The sequence below is a fragment of the Pipistrellus kuhlii genome, unplaced genomic scaffold, assembly GCF_014108245.1.
Source record: "Pipistrellus kuhlii isolate mPipKuh1 unplaced genomic scaffold, mPipKuh1.p scaffold_m20_p_3, whole genome shotgun sequence".
Lineage (NCBI taxonomy): Eukaryota > Metazoa > Chordata > Mammalia > Chiroptera > Vespertilionidae > Pipistrellus > Pipistrellus kuhlii.
Window position 1 is genome coordinate 59,214,101 of NW_023425529.1, and position 20,593 is coordinate 59,234,693.

Sequence of the window (20,593 nt, forward strand, 5' to 3'; positions counted from 1 at the left end):
CACAGTCACATACAGATTAGCTTCCAAGTGAAAATAAATGTTCCCCCCACCATCAGCCAAGTTGTGGACCTCCCCACGAGAAGTCCTGTGGGTGACGGTGGTTGGAAGAATATGTGGGAATGGACAGGTTAGCCTTACCTGACTCGGTGGTGATAGGCAAAGAGAAAAAGGTGTCTGAATAGAGTGGCTTTGTGAATTCCTTTAGGTCCTCATCAAACAGCTGTGTGAAAGCCCGAATACTGATTCTGAAAAGGAAACATTTATTTAGGTACAAATTAGTGGCTGACCACAGTAGGGCTGACCGAAGAACGTGTTCAAGGAGAAACAGGGTGGGGACTTATCGATATGTATGTAGGGTCAGATGTGAGTAATGGAATCAGACAGACTTGGGTTCATTCATTCATCCATCAAATATTTATGGAGCCCCTATTGTGTGCCAGACCCTGTTCCAGGGGCTGAAGATACTGCAAGGAAGAAAGTACAAGTCCCTACCATCCCAGAGGCTACATTTTCATGGAAGGCATCAGATAATACATATACAAATACACTATGCTGAATAGTGATATGAACCATTAAAAAGAAAGCAGCAGAGTAAGGGAGATGGAAATCAATGGGTATGGGACTCCTTTATTCATCATGGTCAACAAATGTCTCTTTGATAAAAGGAAATCTGAGGAGAGGAAGGAGGGAACCATGGTTGCATTTCAGATGGGTGCAAGGCTCTGAGGCAGGGACATGCACTGGTGCAAGGAGGCCAGCGTGGCTGAAGCACAATATATGAACGACGGAGAGGTAGGAGATCAGGGCAGAGATTTACTAGTACATGGCACCATGGGAGACCCAGAAGGTCAGGTGAGGATTTTAGCTTTTGTGCTGAGAGACCCAGGAAGCCACTAGGGGGTGCTATCAGGATCATTCTGGCTGGCTGCTGCAGCCAGAGGGGCAGCAGTAAAAGAGGACAAACTAGCCCTAGCTGGTTTGGCTCAGTGAATAGAGCGCCTGCGAACTGAAAGGCCCCAGGTTCCATTCTGTGTCAAGGGCACATGCCCGGGTTGTGGGCTTCATCCCTAGTGGGGAACTTGCAGAAGGCAGCCAATCCATGATTCTCTTTCATCATGGATGTTTCTATCTCTCTCTCCCTCTTTCTTCATTTCTGAAATCAATTAAAATTTTTAATTGATTAATATCTATATCTATATCTATATCTATATCTATATCTATATCTATATCTATATTGACAAACTATTCGGCAGGGAATTGCTCAAGTCCAGGTGGGAGATATGCTGGCATGGACCAAAATGCTGTCATATTTATAGTGATAAGTGTTGGATATTTCAAAGAAAGAGCTGAAAGGTTTGCTGATGGACATGCAGTTTGAAAGGGTTGAGGCAAGGATGACTCCATATGATCTGTCTGAGGAGCAACTGGAGGAACTGAGGTGCCATCTACTAACATCAAGGAAGTCCGTGGAGAATGTTGAGGGCTTGGGAAGTACAGAGTTCATTTGTGGGAGCAGTAATTCTGAGATGCCTATTAGAGCACTCCAATGAGTCAAATGTCAGTATTATCAGTATTACTTTAATTGTTGACATTTTACTAAAATAACTACATATACAGATAACATTTTACATAGAACATTACATTACACATAAAATTATGTATCTTCCCATCTTTTTGGCACTAGTTATTTTCTAAAGAGCCTTTTATATAAAAAATATTTTAATGTCATTGTCATAAAGTGTACTTAATGCCTCCTTTATATCTACTTGCTGCAGTTATAAAGAGATACATGCTCACTACTCTTAAAAACTAGAAAAACAATGTAAAGAAATAAGGCAAATAATAAAAGAAGAAAGCACATATTCAACTGCAAATGAGGAACACTGCAATTTGGAGGAAACTGTGTGTTTGGGCATAAGGAGTGAGGGGGCCTGGAGCACAGGGTTCCAAATGGGGGGACAGTATGAAATCAAGAGGGAGAGCCAGCAAAAGAACACCTGGGAGAAGAGAGGTCCATATAGAGATAAGTGTGATAGTCCAGGCCAAGGACATGGAGCCTTGGTCTCGGACAGTGACAATGAGAACAGAAAGAAGACTGAAAGGCACTGAGAAGAGGTGCTAGATAAGACCCAGTCTGAAGAGGAGATGAGGGAAATCAAGATGGTTCTAGGCCTATCCTGTGTTGTTAAGTAGTTAGAGCATAGGCCCTTGTACCAAAGGGTCACCAGTTTGATTCCTGGTTAAGGGTACATACCTGGGTTGCAGGTTAGATCCCTGGCCCCAGTGAGGGCGTGTGCAGGAGACAACTAGTTGATATGTCTCTCTCACATCTATGCTTCTCTCTCTCTCCCCCTCCTTTCTCCCTCCCACTCTTTCTGAAAATCAAAGGAAAAATATCCTCAGGTGAGGATTAAGATTTTAGCTCAGAGCATTGGAAAGAAAAATGGCCTCACTGATAGAAATGAGAGTGAGACTAGATAAAGAGGATAAGCTTTGCTTGGCTATATGGGCTAGAATGACAGTGAGACTCATTTAGAGCTCTCCAGCTGACATTTGGAGTTATTTCAGTCACCTGGGCTGGAGAGCTGCTGAGGTAGCTGCCCATGTGCCCATGAGGGATGTGCCTGATCAGCTGGCCCTAAATTCAATAAGCAAGCAAGGTGCAGCTCCTAAAACACAGAATAAGGACCTCAGCCTGGAGGAAAAGCCTACAGGTAACCTCATGTTCTCTGGGGGAGTCAGGTCCAGTTATACTCAATTTCGGGGATCACAATTTAGGAAGATCATTGGGGTGATTGACCAGGATGATGACAGAGAAGGCTTAGAGTAGGGGTGTCGAACTCAATCAGAGAAGGGGCCAAAATCTAAAATCCAGCCTAAATCGCGGGCCGAATGGTTTACTGAACAGTCATAAACTGTCATTGTGATGGAAACGCAGCGGAGTGCAGTGATGACAGCGTGGTGCGGGCCACATTGCAAGGCCTGGCGGGACGTATTTGGCCCGAGGGCCTTGTGTTTGACACATGTGGCTTAGAGGAACATGATAGCTGACTTCAGATTTAAGGAAAATTGCATGTAGAAGAGGAAACAGACAGGACTGAAAGACAGAACTGAGCCCAGAAGGCTGGAGTCACAGAGCTGTAGTTCAGGAACATGAAGTCACTCTTCAGCATCTAGAGTAGGAGCCACATAGGTAGTGAAGGGCTCTCAGCAGAGGCTGGAGGAAAACCAGCTTCCAGGAAAGCTGCGGAAGAGATCTGCTGCACTAAGTTAAGATTGGCCTGGGCCACCACTTGAGTTCTTTCTATCTTGAGATTCTTGGACTATAGGTTTACTGATAAAGTATCAGGCTTAAGAAAACAGAAACACCAATCAGAAAGGATATTTTTCACCCCTATATTCATAGCAGCACAATTCACCATAGATAAGATTTGGAAACAGCCTAAATGCATATCAGCAGATGAGTGGATTAAAAAACTGTGCTACATCTACACAATGGAATACTACGCTGCTATAAAAAAAGAAGAAACTCTTACCATTTGCAATAGCATAGATGGACCTGGAGAGCATTATGCTAAGTGAAATAAGCCAGTCAGAGAAAGATAAATATCACATGATCTCACTTATTTGTGGAATATAATGAACAACATAAATTGAACAAAAACAGAACCAGAGTCATAGAAGCATCGAACAGACTGTCCAACCTATGAGGGAAGGTGGGGGATGAGGGGATAAGAGATCAACCAAAGGACTTGTATGCATGCATATGAGCATAACCTATGGACACAGACATTGGGGGGTGGGTGAGTGGTGAGGGCATGTGCTGGGGAATGGGGGTGGCTGGGGAGAAGTCAATGTGAAGTGGGGTGGAGGGAAAAGGAGACTTATGTAATGCTTTAAACAATAAAGAATTTAAATTTAAAATAAAGCCTTTATAATAAAAATATGCTAATATGCTAAGTGTCTGGTTGTTCGGTTGTTCGTTCAACCAATCAATGTGTAATATGCTAATGATATGCTAAGGCTGCTCAACAGCTCACTGACCATCAGGGGGCAGACAGTCAACTGGTCGACCAGTCACTATGATGTGCACTGAACACCAGTAAGTTTTCTTGCTGCTAGGGTCTGGCCGATTGGGACTGAATGGGATGGGCTGGGCATGCCCTAGAGCCCTTCCTTGGTCCCTCCCTGGCTGACCAACCTCCCGTGTCCCTCCCCATCCCTAATCATGCGTCGGTGGGGTCCCTCGCCTGGCCTGTGCCCTCTCACAATCTGGGACAGCCTTGGGGGATGTGGGAGAGCTGGTTTAGGCTTAATCCTGCTCAGCACAGGTACTGCCCCTGGTGGTCAGTGCGCTCCCACAGAGGAAGCACCACTCAGCCAGAAGCCGGACTCTCAACTGGTGAGCCCAGTGGCAGTGGCAGGAGCCTCTCCCGAGATGGGGTCAGTCAGATATCCCCTGAGGGCTCCTGGACTGTGAGAGGACACAGGCAGGGCTGAGGGATCATACGCCCTCTCTCCTCCACCCTCGAGTGCATGAGTTTCATACACTGGGCCTCTAGTAAGTAAATAAAGTATCAGGTTTGGTTTCTATAGAAAAACCTTTCCTATTGTTAGTTTAAACCCTATGAAAATAAATGGAGGATTCCTTTTTTCCTTTTTAAAAAGGTAGATTTGTTGAACCCTAAAGTACCTGGGCATGTCCTGTAATAATGCTGAAGTAGTAACAGGCCAGGAAACATTGTTCTGACCCTCTGTTCCCCACTTCTAACTCATGCCCCCAGCCCTGCTTGAACCTGGACTACCTGCTCTTCTCTAATCAATCTGTGCTTTTGCTTCTGCACTTTGACTCACTCTGTTCCCTCCACCTTAATTCTCTGTTGCTATTTCCATATTTTCACTACCACACCCGGCCCAGTGACTTCCAGAGAAGAGGCACCATGTAGTGAATATATTATCAGCATAATCAATCTAATAATATGAAGAAGATTATTTTAATGGACAGATATCTGGTAGTAATTATTTCAAGTTTCACTGGGTCCAGAATCAAAAAATTCCATAGCACAAAGTTACAGATCATGTGGTTTAGTTTCCTTCATTTGAGAAAAATGAGGTCAAGAGAAGCTGACTACTCGATCGTGGTCACATTGCTATTCTATTTAGAATAGAAACAAAACCATATCAGCACTTTCCTAACCTTCAAACTACCTCTCACCCATCATGCTCTGCCCTTTCTCTTCCCACATGGAACCGTGCTAATTTTACAACCAAATAACAGGAACCCAAATGAATGGGAACACATTACATCTACTGACATAATAAGCTTGCCTGTCAGCTAAACCTAGTGTTTTCCAATTTCTTTTCAATCATAATGTGTCTTTTCCCACGTTTCTTCCTGTCCACCTATTCTCTCTGGAAAAGAGATGTCTGACAGCATTGAAGGTCACCATGGTGACAGTCATCTTGAGAAGGCAGAACGCTGAGTCCTGGGGGCCAGGGCTCAGCAGCCCCTTGCAGGAGGCCATTTAGCATGTGGTTCCCCCATGCAGTCTGAAAGGCTAGACCGCCTCTCATCAAGCACCACTGCCTAGCCTGCTTTCCACAGGACTGAACCACGTGCACATTGGAGAAACAGGACAGTTATGTCCTAGCAATAACTGTCCTCTGTTTCTCCAATGGGCAAGATATACTTCTAAAAAGTTACATAGTCTTCATCTAGCGTAATCAGCTGATTACGCTAGATGAAGACTATGTAACTTTTTGAAGTATATATATATATATATATTTAAATATATTTTATTGATTTTTTACAGAGAGGAAGGGAGAGAGATAGAGAGCTAGAAACGTCGATGAGAGAGAAACACCGACCAGCTGCCTCTTGCACATCCCCTACCAGGGATGTGCCTGCAACCAATGTACATGCCCTTGACCAGAATCGAACCTGGGACCTTTCAGTCCACAGACTGACGCTCTACCACTGAGCCAAACCAGTTTTGGCTAGAAGTATATCTTGACTCCTAAACACTTAATAGATGCTTCTTTTGTGCCTGGTACTTGTCATATTGTTTCATAACCAACATCACATCTGTCTCCTCCATTAGACTGTGAGCTCTCTCAGTGTAGTAAAGAGGGTAGGTGATTAAACAAAGGGTTAAAAGTCACTGGTAACCGGAGGATTGATTAGAAGGATTGTCAGGACTGGGTGCCCTGGAAATGGAGTTGAGGGTACAACTGCCTGGTAGTGCACTGACAAGGGGGGCGTGAGACGGGCTGAATGTTGAGCCCCGGCCCTTGGGACTCAGCGTTCCGCCTTCTCAAGATGACTGTCACCATGGTGACCTTCAGTGCTGTCAGACACCTCTTTTTCCAGAGAGAATAGGTGGACAGGAAGGAAGAAACATGGAAAAAGAAACATTATGACTGAAAATAAATTGATTCTGTCTGAAGGAATTCAGCCGCCACACAAGGGACTGGCAGCATCCTAGCTAGAGGGAAAAGAATGTGCAAAGCCTCAGGTCAAAGAGAGCCAAGTCACGTTCAAGAGAACTCTGAGGAGTAAGGAGTAGCAAAAGGGCAGGGTATACTTGGGAAAATGGTGGGAGGGCAACGTTGAGGAGGAAGGAGGACTTTGTGTGCCCTCCTCGGGAAGGCTATGGGGTGAATGGGGATCACTGGAAGACCTTGATCTAGAAGGCGCATAACTAGGTTTGATCTGTTCCTCAGAACAACTCTGCAATGTTTTGCAACGAACACATGAAGGCTAAAGAAGTGAAATACTGTTCATAAGGCTAATGACCAAAAAATGGCAGCCCTGTGGCAGCTGCTATGGACAGGAAGGAATGTGCCAGGAGCCTGGCAGGCTCTGGTCTAGATGCAAACTGTCTACAGCGTCTTGTTCTCTCTCTGAAATGTACTGGATGAGTCATTTTATCTCCTCTCTCAAAAAGCAAACAAGCAAACACACACAAACAGGCTCACCTATCCTACTCACAAAGGGAAAATGGCCCCTGGGAGACTTTTGCTCAGGTTCTTGAGCCTGTGTGTCTAAGCAGCTGAGTCACTCTTGATTCTTATAGGAGCTGAAGGATTCCAGCATTCTGATCTCTCATATTTCTCCTTTGCTCTGTCCCATCTCACCTCCTTCAGATAAACTCATAATGGTCTCTTCTTGAAGTAAACATCACTAGTAAGTTTGCTTGGCTAGGGTGGTACCGGTAATATCATTTTTTGTGGTGAGTCCTGGGCAGCAGTAACTCCACAGAGTTCCTGCCCAAAGTGAGCACTCTGTTTTAGGAAGAAAACCATTGGCTTTCCTTAGTTAATGCAAGGAAGAAGCTAAGAGGGCCCTCAGGCCCTGGCTGATGTTGCTCAGTGGTTGGATCATCAGCCTGTTCACCAGAAGGTCTCTGGTTCTGGGTTCGCTCACTATTTCCCCTTTCAGGGCGAGTATGGGAGGCAACCAGTCTATGTATCACTTACATATCGATGTTTCTCTCTCTCTCCCCTCCCTCCCTTCCACTCTCTGAAAAGCAATGGAAAAAATATCCTCAGGTGAGGATTTTTTAAAAAAAAGAGTGCCCTCAGGTGTGATGTCAGGTCTCCGTCTCCTTTTAAAGCTGACTCAGGGGTGATCCTCAAAGTATGTGAGTCAATATACCTGGGCGCTGAGCAACAAGAATAGGCCTTGCCTGAGAGGATATGACTGGCTGCCCCCTTGGTTAATATAAGCTCTGGGAACACACAACAGAGGAGGCACATCCTTTGCAGAAGTGTCAATCTTGAGTGTCTGTATCTATAGGTTCTCTTTCTCTGGAGGACCCTGGTTTGGGGTGCTGTGCACCGCTGCCAGTTCCTGCAGCTGGGCGGGGCTGCTGGCTGCCGTAGTGCTCCCTGGGGCCAAGCAGCCCCCCCTTTAATCTGCCTTCTTAGGGCGAGGAGGGGATGCTCCCAATCATCCAGGGGCCTCTCCCTTCAAGAGTTCTGTCTGGACCAGACAGCACTTTCCTCTTTTTATGCCTTAGAAGGTAAATGAATCCGTGTAACGTGAGTCCTCATTAAAAGTGGAAGCTAAAAGCTCATACTTCTTGTGTCTCCCTAAATCCAATCTTTCTCATATTTGGACATTTTCACAATTGTTAACCTGGGAATTGATTTGGTTTGTACTAAAGAAGTTTTAGGAGAAAGAATAATCTGTTAAGAACCTTCAATTCCTCACACAATGAATTAGGGCTTTTGCACAGCACTCAAGGTCCTTTTTACACATTCCCTGCGAATGGAGGCAGGCACACAACTTTTATAAATTACCCAGTAAAACACAGAGCACTCCTGTAAGGTAGGTGATTAATCTGCAGGAGCATATGTGCATCAGAGGCCCAGACAGCCGAGCGCCTAGTAATGTAGCATATCCCTCCCAGCAAAATGACGGCAATATATCTCACCTGTAGGCGGTGCGTGGCTTCAGCGGTCCGTCACAGAATTTTTGCTGATTGGGATCACATTTTCCACCCAGGCTCTCCATCTCTGCTCCGAGCTTAATGTTAAAACTCTTGGAGCTGCTGTCAGGACTTTCGGCACATTTGCTGGCAAAATAATTGGTCTGATACACGCGAATGGAGGCGTTGTGCCTGTACTCCAGGTAGGAGGGCAGAGGGTGCTGCTGCTCTGGCTTCAGCTCGTCACTGCCTGGAGGACAGAACCCACAGTGAAAACCGACTTTCTTGTGGCCTCAGTGGTTTCTAAAGCTGATTCCTCACCCTCTCTGGTCATTCCCAGCATTTGTGATCTCGAAGGATGCTGTGAAATTCTCTCAGTGAAAATAATTTAAATTCATTTTTTCTAAAATGAATGATAGTGTATAAACAAATATAAAAATAATTTTTTTTCTTGCAAATAAAATGTGTGGGTGAGAGGGTATCTCATTAAACCAAATAGTAACATACCCACAACTCCAGAAAGTTAAGCACTCCCCATGGTGAGAGTCAACCCACTCCATAAGCTTTCCACCTTGCCAATAATCATTGTAGCTAAGCTAATAAGGAAATCCCTATGACCTGGGAAATAGGAAAAAGATAAGAGAAATCAAATCCAAGGCCAGAGCAGTCGCCCCACCAGCACGTCCACGGGCCACGCCCTGCTGATAACCGCTCTGGGTACTGGACTGTTATCTTGAGTACAGTTTAATCCTGGCTCCGATTTGGCCCCTCAAGCCGATCACTTCCCAGAACTCTTCCCCTGTCCACCCAGCCTGCTGTGTGTCTTGGCTCTGCAAACCGGTTTTGATGTTGGCTGGAGGAAAGCATAATTAGGAAGATAAATATTATGGAGATCGCACACTATTTACAATGAATTTCAAGAAGTGGTACGGTAGGGGTTCATCGCATCCTGGACAAATTTTGCTCAAAATGAGTGTGTCTTGGAAATATTGCCTTATTGGCAGTAGTTGGAAAGCAATGTGGCCTTTAGGGTGGGTGCATACGTGATACATGCTACTTATATGAGCAGGATTGTTATCTTAGGTCACCAGGGGAGCACCACCCTGCTCCGTGGGCATCACTAACCGAAACCTGCCTGCTGGAGAACACATGCTGCTTTCTGGGGTCTGACTCCCTTCTGGCCATGGCCTTATAGTCACGTAGTAAAACATTATCTTCACTGCAGCCTACTTACATCTCAAGTCGCTGCACAGTCCAATTTATCTCCAGTTATGAGGTGTAAAGAAATCTGGGATACACCACTGACCCTTGAAATGATTTAATTATGCGTACCCAGATTTAGCACAATTAAGTAAGATGCAAAAGCGCATAGACGGTTAGCTATCTGGTGAGACTAAAATACTATCTAGCTCCACCATTTGTCAGGTTTAAAGTTTCCCATTGCCCACAAATGGGTTGTAATTGTCAAAGATGCTTAAGAAACTCATGTGCAGCACCTTAAACCATTTTGAAAAACGTAAGACATGAAAAATATATCAATGCTGTTCCGGGCACAAACATCTGTTTTGGAGAAATAACATGCAAGACCTCAATGGAAAATACATATATGGGCATGTGCACGTCAATGTACAATACTCCTATATGTTTGACAAATGCTGATGTATACAGTAATCTCTGAAGATCATACTTGGTGGTTGTATGGACTGTTGTTCAACTATGACCCAGTGTTTCCCTAATCCACAGGAATTAAGTAGACACAGACTAATTTAAGGATGAAAGAACTAGAGAATAAAACATACTACTGAAAGAAATGCAGTGGAGAAAGGAGGAATGCTTTTTATGATCCTCTTTTTCCTCCCTCAAGCTTTTGAGTGTTTTTGTGAATCGGTGGGTGGTTTGGGACATGTGATTGGTGGGAGTCTTTGAGACAGAGACGGGGGAAGACAGTTGAAGCATATTGCTGCTTAATGGCAGACCAAAAGAGCAGTGAACAGGACTGAATGGGGAGTGAAGAAGATTGGATGAGTCTGCACATGCAATGCACTTCCAACAGTGCCTACCACATTGTACAAGCTCAATAACTGGTGGTTACCGTTATTACGGTTGTGGTTGCTACTATTATCATTCACCCAGTGAATAATCACACCAGCAGATAAAAGGCTTTCTTGTTGAAAGAGCCTTGGAGCAGTTTTTTTGGTTACATCTCCCTGCATCTGGCAGTGAGAGAGTGCATGACATAAACATTAAGTTTCTGCTGTTGAGAACTGCCACAAGAGGAGTCCCCATAATGGCCTTTGAGGAAGCAATGCTGCATCTTGGAGTTGAGGGAACTCGCTTACCATCAGCCTCTCTCACTACCACTGTGAAGTATTTCACGGCTCCATTGGTGTCACTGAACCAGCTGCAGTTGAAAGTAAAGTTGATGGAAGATTTGCTAATTAGCACATCCTTTTTATTCACACGGATATGCGGAGGTGGAGGAGGAGGGCCTGAGGAAGGGTGGAGAGAGAAGCAAGAAGGGTCACAACTCCGCTTTTACATATAAACAACATGTGAGGTGTTGATACATCCTCCCTCCCTCCCTCCCTCCCTCCCTCCCTCCCTCCCTCCCTCCCTCCCTCCCTCCCTCCCTCCCTCCCTTCCTCTCCTCTCTGTATGTGTGCATGCTCTCACATGCTTGTACATAATTAAAAAAAAACCCTCTCCTGAAGGGAGTGGGCCTGAAGTGATGAGCCAAGGCACATTAAACATGATGAAAGAGGCAGCTCCATGGGCCCTCTAACTATATCGGGCAAAGTGACGTATTTAAATACTAACTCATTTAGGGACTTTAAGATCTTTTAACTTGTCTGCTGCCAGGGTACCTTACACAGAGAAATGTTTCCATTTCCCAGAGCCTTTTAGGTCTTCCAAGTGACCAGACACGCTAAAGTGGAAGTGAAGTGTATGCCAGTGAACAGCAATGACGAACACGGCAGAGGACGCCGCACACCTCCGGGGACACTCACGGTCGATCATTGTGATGGTGCTGTCTTCCACCACCTCGCTGGTCACGCCAGCTGACTGCACCTTGATGGACACCAGGTATCTCTTATGGGGCACGAGCATCATGATGTTGAGCAGAGATTTTTCCTTCTCCAGCTTTCTGGAAAACTCAACTTCCTGAGTGTCCATTTTCCGGCATTCAATGCTGTACCCGTCAAAGTCGGAATCGGGAGGGATCCAAGAGCAGGCAATGGCCGTGGAGTTCTGAGGTCGGCAATGTAGGTTTTGGATTTTGTCTGGCTCTAAAAGAGAGAGAGGAAGGGACACTTTTCATAACTCTGTGAGACACGTTTTTTGTTTGTTTTTTGTTTTTTTTAGCTTCTTTGGATCCAACTAGCTCAAAGATCGAAATAAGTAATTCCCAAACTTAATTTGGATTGTTTTTCAAGGAAAAAATTCTCATAGACCTCCAAGGGAATGTCTGCCTGCCAGACCCTATTTTGAGAAATATGAAAAGTTAAAATGCTGTTCCTTTAAAGAAATTACCAGACGCCAATGTAACTGGAAACACAAATGCGCTCATGGGCAGTGAAATCAAGTGGCAGAAGTCAGGCAGAGCAAAGGAGAGGTCAGAAGTACAGTCCGGCTGCCTGAATTCAAGTCCTATTCACCAGCTCTGCCCTCTTGACACATCTGAGCCCCTCTGTGAGGTGGGGAAGCTAAGCTAACCAATCACCACATGACTACTGAGATGATTCAATGAGTTGAATAGTGGCCAGCATAGTAACTGCTCAGTAAATGAGGGAATTAAGAAATGGCATTGCTGGCCTGTTACCCTCTGGGCTCTGGCTTCTGTCCCCTCTTCCATTTCCTGCCTGCCCTTTCCTGCTCACATGCTATGGAACCGGAACTGCTTGTGTTCTGCACGGAGTCCATTCTGTCCAGGCCCCTAGGCTATGGTCATTCGGTTTCTTCTGCTTAAAAGAGAGCCTGACCCAGTTGGGACTCAGTGAAGGGAAGCTGGTCTTATTTATTGTGAATGACAAAATAATGAGTAAAAGATTCAGTTGAAAGGAAAAGCACTTATGTGACTGACTGTAGAGGTTATTAAGAAACTCTGTAGACTGCCCCAACCAGCTGCATGCCTACCATTTCTATTTACAGTATATATTTATAAAACAAAATTGTGTGATTTAGATAAGTAATTTCTGAATTTTAATGTTAGCAGCTGAGCCACTTAAAAAAGAATAGTTCTCAGTTTCCTGGTCTGTAAAATGAGGGGAGTTCTGGTCTGTTTTTTTTTTTTTTTAAATAATAATAATAATTATTATTTTTTAAAATATACTTTATTGATTTTTTACAGAGAGGAAGAGAGAGAGATAGAGAGTTAGAAACATCGATGAGAGAGAATCATCGATTAGCTGCCCCTTGCACACCCCCCACTGGGGATGTGCCTGCAACCACGGTACATGCCCTTGACCAGAATCGAACCCCGGGACCTTTCAGTCCGTAGGCTGACGCTATCCACTAAGCCAAACAGGTTTTGGCTGGTCTGTGTGCACTGGGCTCAGGGGTGCTACACTGGGGTGCTCTCTCTACGACCTCCCTTCCATTCTCCAGACACTTCCAAGAAGCCTTTAGGCTCTGGAATAGAACTTGAAACCTAGATCTAGACCACCTTATTTCATTCTAGGAGTAAAGCCTTCCTAAAGATTAAAATTTAAAAGTCCATTGTCCTATTGACCACAGCACACAATACAGTAACAATTTCCAGATGGCAATAATCAATGACATCAACCCATCAAAAGGCTCACAAAAGAACTGGCATTTAAGACAAGCAATAATGGTGTCTTTTCAAACATCAACTGCTTGTAAAACCTTTGAACTCCTTTCAAGCCAAATCAGAGCTAAGACCTTAAAACACCCTGCCTAACCCATAACTCCGATAATTCACACAAAGAATAGTGTGGAAACTTGCTTCTGCCTCTTCCCTCAGTTCCTTCTCTCTCCTCCTTTTCACCTGCCTTCCAAGACTCAGGTCTCGCCCCCATTCACTAAGAAATGAGTGCCTACTATGTGCAAGGTGCTCTTCTAGGGTCTATGAACAGCAGAGAGGTGAATATGACATTAGCCTTAACCTTTTGGAAGGGAGAGGACTCCAAAATAGCCACAATACAAGGCAGAAAGGAGACTGTGCCAGAAGAGATGGAAAAAGAAGATGCTGTGTGGTGACAGACATCTTCTTGTTGCTGGTGCTAGTGGTGGGCAGGAGTTAGCAAAGGCCTCTGGCAAAGATGACAACTTGCCCAGATTCCAGGAAGGGCATTTTAGACAGAGAAGCCATGCACCCAGGTGCCGAGGGTGGGGCTGGAGGAGTGGGAAGAGGGTTGGTTGACCCTGAAAGACCAGTTATTCATCATGGCTGGAGCTTATTTGTAATTGGTTACTGGAGTGATTTCTGTGAGAATGATACGCTTCTATTTTGCTTAATCCTCTTATTTTGGGTTTTCTGTTATCCATAGCCAAACCCAACCCTAACTAATGAAATCCTCAAAGTTCCATCAGCCATTCCTCATAAAATTCAGCGCCAAATCCCTCTGCATGCTGGTTGCTCTCCTCTTAGGCATGCCCCAGTTGGTAAACGCCACTCTTAAACTCTAGCATCCGGGATGGAATACAATACTCCAGAGGTGATCAGACCCAGCCTCTACGGAGCTCTTAACTGTGCACCTGTGATTCAATCATTCAATCACACTGCCCAAGGCCGGCCACCGAAAAACCCACCCCAAGCTTGCTATAAGCAAAACCCGTTTTTTTTCTTCACATATTTCTCTTGAATAAGGTCTTTGGAGACAATATGGAGCACAAATTGTAATTGTTATAGCACTCATGTTTGTTGAATAAACAAAACAACTACTTGCATACATTTCTAATTTTCAGCTAGGTATTTTCTCAGTAACCACCATCTGATCTGAGAAGCTACATTTACCAGGTATTATTGAAAAATAAGAACTTGGATTAAGGTTTCTATTCTGAAACACCTTTGTTTCTTTTAGGTTAGTTCATTGATCCCAAAATGCCTCTGAGAAGAAACTGATACGCATTTCACTTTAAAAATATTTTTCTCTTCAAGTTTTATAACAATATGTCCTAACTGGTCCCTCCACTTCTAGTTTGCTCTTTTTAACCTATAGACAATGTTCCCAGAGTGGCTTTCTAAAGTACAAATCTGATTATGACATCTTGGCCAAAAATCCTTCAGTGGCTCTGATTGATTGATGATCAAGTTCAAAATCATTGATTCTCCTAATTGATGACCTGATTCTCCTAATTGCACCTTTCGTGCTCTGGCCAACTAAATTTCTTTCTGTTCCTCTCTCCTTCCTGGTCTTGGGATATTTTAGTCTCTCTACCTGGAATATTCTCCACTTCTTTCCCTGTCTCTACCTGGTGGATCTTATTCTTTCCTTAGGTTTTGATTTGGATGTTTCCTCTTCCCATAAGCTCCCTTGCAGTGGGTCAATGCCACTACTGTGGGTTTCTATAGTGCCAAATGCTTCCTTCGTCACACCCAAATGAAACTGCTCTTAAAGATGGTACCTCCCACTCTATTGTAAGCTCCATGAGATTATTTCTTTATTGTTCATTGTTGCTAGTATATGAATAAATAAACAAATCTATATATAATTCTGCCTGAATTCAATTAACCAATTCCACGTAAAAAATGTGGATTCAAACCAAGCCCGGTTGGAATTAGATGCTATAACACATACTTCCTCCTCATTCCATTTGAGAACCAAGAGTAGCAAAACATGTCATACTTGTCCTCACAGATCCAGAAACTGGTCTGCTGTAGGTCTTCCAGGAGTCTCCGCTGACAGTCTTGACACTGAACTGATAGGATCTCCCTGGGCGAAGACCATACACGATGCGTCCCTCTGACTTTCTGTTGCTGTACGGGTTGAAGACTGTGATTGCATCTCTGGGTAACCACTGCACCTCAAAGTCGTCGTAGTCTGTCCAGTCTGGTGGTCCCTTCCAGGTGATGGCCAAGGATGTGTTTGCAACATCAGCAAATGACATAAGACTGGGAGGACTTGGGGCTGTATGTAGGAGTGCATGAAAAATCATGTAATCACTTCTATGCAAATAAGATATACAAATATCTTACATACATATGCAAATAAGATAGCTGAGTGACATCAGATATACTTTAAATGTACTATGTAGGAGGAAATAATATAATAATAGGAGCTTTACTATGTGGAAGACACTGTCCTCAAGTGTTTTTTGTATATTTTCTTTCATTTTAATAACCAGAGCTTCCTTACCAGAGTGCTGCCCTGAATGGGTTACAAATGTGCAAATGTATTGATACTATCATATTTTGAGTTGTGAGGAACTAAAACCCACAGAATATATTCAATTTCAGATGGCTCTGTCCATTGACCCCAGATTGGCACACAGGTATATTAATGTTTTCTATGTGTGCCTAAGAAATTAAAAAAAAATTTAGAAAGCACTGCTCATAGCCACACAATGATGATGTATGTGATTATCCCCATTCTACAGACAAGAAAAATTGAGGCTTAGAGATGCTCAGTGACCTGCCCAGTTTCACTTAAGTCAGTGGCAGAGTTAAGCTAAGGACCTAGATCATTTTTTTAAAAACATTTTTTTATTAAATTATTATCTGTGTACATATTTTAACATTGCCCCCCCCCCCCCATACATACCCTCCCTCCCCAGAGTTTTGTGTCCAGGACCTAGATCATTTTAACCAAATGATCCACTGTACCATTATCCACTGTACCATTGTGCTCCCTCCTCCTCCACCTCCAGTTCAGGGGTTAGCACATGGCACATCCTTGTTGCTTAGGTTGCTTCTTATTAAAACCATAATTAAAACATGTATTTAGCCCTGGCTCATATAGCTTAGTGGGTTGAGCTTCATCCTATGTACCAAGAGGTCACTGGTTTGATTCCCAATCAGGGCACATGCCCAGGCTGCAGGCTCCATCCCCAGTAGGGGTATGCAGGAGGCAGCCGATAGATCTCATCAATGTTTCTCTCTTTCTCTGTCTCCCTTCCTCTCTCTCTAAATCAACACAAATATATTTAAAAAGAGCAACAAAACAAAACAAAACAAAAAATACAAAACCCCCATGTCTTTGGAAGCTACTTCTCAGCAATACCTGGCCATGGGCACCTGGGCTTACCTGTTCTGCTCTGCCCTGTGACCTTGTTGCTGAGCTCTCCGCTGTGAGTTACCACACACAGAGTGTACTTCCTTCCAGGAACGAGGCCATGAAAACGCCACTCGGTCAGGTCCTTTTCTTTCCAGTTTTCCTTCTTGGTGCCATTGGGATTGTAGAGAATCAGCTCATAGAAGTCAAAGTCCCCAGGGGCTGGACTCCAGCTGAACCAGAGACTGTCTGTCATGTTCCGATTGGATCCCTTGAGGTTACTCACAGAGGCTGGGACTGAAACAGAAGGAACGCCCTTACCAAAAACAAAACAGAAACAAAGGCGTTTTGGCCCACAGGTGAAAACATGAGCTGCATTGGGTATATGGGTGAAAAGCTCCTATTGTAGTCAGACCTTGCCTACATTTCAGCTCACTCGGGTTTAGGAGAATGTGATACAAATTAAAATAGAACAAAACACAACAGGTGGTGACTTTTGTATGCCTGCCACATGAACCCTAATGGACATAAAAAAATGAAATGATCAGAATTTATTAATTAAAACTATCCAAGTAGCTTACTCCTGAACCCATAAAAGGCCCTAAAAGTGTTCACAGAAGGTCCCAGCCCTTGTAGTCAGGCCCACGTCACTGTGGCCGCTGTACCATAATGTCCCCCTCTGAGGCTCCACTTCCTCTCCAGCTTTTAGGTTCTTAGTTCTCTCATGCTCTTTCTCACCACTATCTTTATTAACAGTAGCTTCTACCTTTGTATAAATTGATTGTGCTGGCACCTGTTCCATGGCTATTTGCGCATCATCATCATTTGAAGAATGAAGACTGTTGTCTCTAGTTAGAGGAACTGGAAGCATTAATGTGCAGAGCAAAGACTGCCCTGGAAATGGTATCATGTAGGCAAGTCTATTCACGATTTAGGCTTATCTGCTGCTCCGTTTCATTCCCTTCAAAAGACAAATGTAGGACTTGTGTTGGGCGCCTGGAATGTGCTCTTCACATGGCTGCCCTCAGGTTTCAGCTGAAGTGCCTGCTCTGTCTAGTTTCTTGTCCTGCCAAGTTGTTCCCTGTCACAACGTCGTACTGTTTATTCCCTTCACAGAATTTCAGGTGTTTCAAAATCATCTCCCTTTAAAATATATTGTCCCCTGCTCCCTGCCCCTCTCCATCCACTAACGTAGAGCTCAGTGAGGTCAGGGGCGTCATTTGTCTTGCTCACTGTCATAGTCCAGCGTTGAGTCCAGTGCCTGGGACACATCAACAGAAACTAATGTCAAATGAAAAATAATTTTGAATAGAGAAATGAGACAATAGGCTCAAATTATGGAACAAGAGAAGGTCCAGATTCATATTTGCAGCCCAGAGAGGTGCTTCTCCCTCTCGTTTTCCTGGAACTTTTGGTGTTCATTTCAGTCAGTGCTGTGGTTTTGATTCCCAGCAGTCTTTGCTTATTGGTCTCATTTATAGTTGTCCTTCTTGGGACCTGCCCTTTACTATGTCTTGTAGAAAGAATAAGGGCACAGCTTGGATTATAAATAACCCTCTTGAAAGTAGAGGAACCAGATTCATTTTTTTTTTTCTTCATCAACCTATGAGGTAAATAAGTGGAGATGATAGAGCAGAAGCCAGGGCAAAAACTATAATCAAAGGTTTAGGGTAAGAAAGCCTGAAGGTCACAAATTTCATATAAAGTTATACCCTGGGTAGAATAGAGACAATTGTGATAATTTCCCTGTATTCCTTACTGTGTGGGTCCCGGTCTTACCTGTTCTTCCGAATATGAAAGACTCATTAGACAGCTCCCCACTGTGAGTTACTATCACCATTTTGTACATTCGGCCTTGCAGTAAGTTCTGGAAAGAAAAGCTCTGGACTTGTGGGTCAACTTGAGCTCTGTCCTGAAGAGTTCGATCTGGGTTGTACAGAAAGATGTTGTACCAGTTGAGCTCTCCCTCTGAGGTGGTCCAGGTGAAGGACAGGTGCCTGGTGGAGTTCTCTGTGATCCTCAGGTTGGTGACAGCTGCTGGCACTGGAAAAGTCGAGGAGCAAGAGTGGGAGATTGAGTTTTGGCATGTCCCTGACACAGCCTAGCATAGCGCCTGGATGGGCTCACGCAAGCAATAGTTCAAAACACATGGTCCCTGCCTTTAACAAATATTGACTTCATGGTGACAGTATAGTAAATGCATACATCTAATTATTGATGCCGAAACTGTTCATTTAAAAAACAAAACCACAAAAGAACAAGGAAAATCAGTAAATATATTTCGGGGGGTATATAATAAATGTTAACCTGACCTGTGTGACTAAATGTCTTTCTAATCTTAAGAACTATATCAAAGATAAAAAACAAAACAAAAACAAAACCTGTCTCTGAATGCCGTCTGAGAGCTAGGAAATAACCATGAGAGGGAAGGACTGTGGGGAGTAAAGACTGGGTGGGAAAGATAGGAAAAGGCAGACAAAAAGAGGAAATTAGAATCAGGGATATAAGAAAGAGAAGTGGGAATAGATTCTCCCCTAAAGTCTCTGGAATAAACACAACCCTGCTAACACCTTGATTTCAGCCCCATGAGATGCATCTTCAGATTTCTGACCTCCAGAGCTATAATATAATAAGATGCTAAATTTGTGGTAATTTACCCTAGCAGCCATAGGGAACTAATAGAGACAGTTTTCATGAAAAATCTAAATTGGAATATGGTGGGCTGAAAATTATGTCCACAGGCCTACTGACGAGGATGTGGTCAACCATGTCTCCATTCCTACCGTGTTAAGAAATATATATATGATCTCCCCATGTTGCTTCATCCCTCTGAGGCTACTGCTCTGAAGGACTAGCAGACAAGGAGCTATCTCCCACGAAACATCAGGTTGTGTGAATTACCTGTTCGGCCTTCTGTCTGGGCTTCCTTGCTAAAGAGGCCTCCGCTGACAGTGAGGATCTGTATCTTGTATTTCTTTCCTGGTGTCAGGTCTTCGAATTTGTGCTGCTTCATGGTGGCTGGTTTTGAGGTGTTACTCAGAAGAATCCCATTTTCATTTAGAAGTAGGATATCATATCTTTCTGCCACGCCAAGGGCTTTTTGCCAACTTACTATTAAGGAATGACTGCTGTATACATTGTCTGCAACTATTCCCTGGACAGATGCTGGGACTGCAAAGGAAGAAAAGAAGCAGGTTTCATCATTTAGGATAAAAGTCTAAAGTATCTGCAGATAGAAGGTGATGCCTCATTATTGCATTGACACTTTCCATGTGCCCTTAGGAGAAAATATTTCTTGTCCTGAATTATCTGTAGGACTGCTTTGATTTTCCATTTCTTTCTTGAATTTACACAGGTTCTTAAAGTCAAACAAGTAGAATAATTCATAGAAGTGACACTGATAAATATGCAGAGTGATGTATATGATTTTTCTAGATAGTGCAAGAGTGCTGAACAAATTTACCTTCAATGAATATAGTTTGGAATATATTGTTGCTTGTTTGGACATTTATTCCAAAGATTAACTCAAGTCAAAGCTTCAAGCCTTGACCCTAGTAGTAGTAGTAGTATATAATAGTGTTTGTACTATGGCTCTTGATGTGAAAGGCAAAACAGTGTTATTTGTTAATAATATTTTCTGTCTTAGGCTCATATTTCAGACCTGTCTCCTATTTTTGCAAATAACATCTCTCTCTGGATGTTCCACAGATGTCCAACTCTTAAGATACCTAAATTGGACTCCTCATCTCCCTCCCATAATTTCCTTTGATTTATCTCTTGGCTATGTCAGAAACTCTTACCCTTCTACATATAATTAATCATTAACCTTATAATTTCTGTCTCCTAAATCATATTTCTCTTAGATCTCTACTTCTCACCTTGTCTGATACCACTAGCCTAAGACAATATCATCTCTCTCATACATTATTACAAGTCATTTGACCAGTCCCTTTGATTCCTTACCTCTTAGTTTCAAATGACACGTGTATC

The 20,593-nt window shown here is 43.6% G+C and overlaps 1 protein-coding gene across 5 annotated transcripts in view; it reads right to left on the reverse strand.

Annotated features, from left to right (window-relative positions):
- PTPRB (protein tyrosine phosphatase receptor type B) overlaps positions 1-20,593 on the reverse strand; it is a 105,363-nt gene that overhangs the window by 26,026 nt on the left and 58,744 nt on the right. For all 5 annotated transcript variants that reach the window (XR_004991617.2, XM_045588261.1, XM_045588260.1 and 2 more), the window contains 8 exons: positions 19,505-19,774; positions 18,383-18,646; positions 16,637-16,900; positions 15,239-15,520; positions 11,441-11,719; positions 10,772-10,921; positions 8,439-8,682; positions 139-245 (listed from right to left, as the gene is read on the reverse strand). Coding sequence is in view for 4 of the 5 variants with exons in the window: in XM_045588261.1 (XP_045444217.1) it covers positions 139-245; positions 8,439-8,682; positions 10,772-10,921; positions 11,441-11,719; positions 15,239-15,520; positions 16,637-16,900; positions 18,383-18,646; positions 19,505-19,774 (1,860 nt within the window). In the remaining variant the exon portion in view is untranslated. The remainder of the gene's footprint in view (positions 1-138; positions 246-8,438; positions 8,683-10,771; positions 10,922-11,440; positions 11,720-15,238; positions 15,521-16,636; positions 16,901-18,382; positions 18,647-19,504; positions 19,775-20,593) is intronic.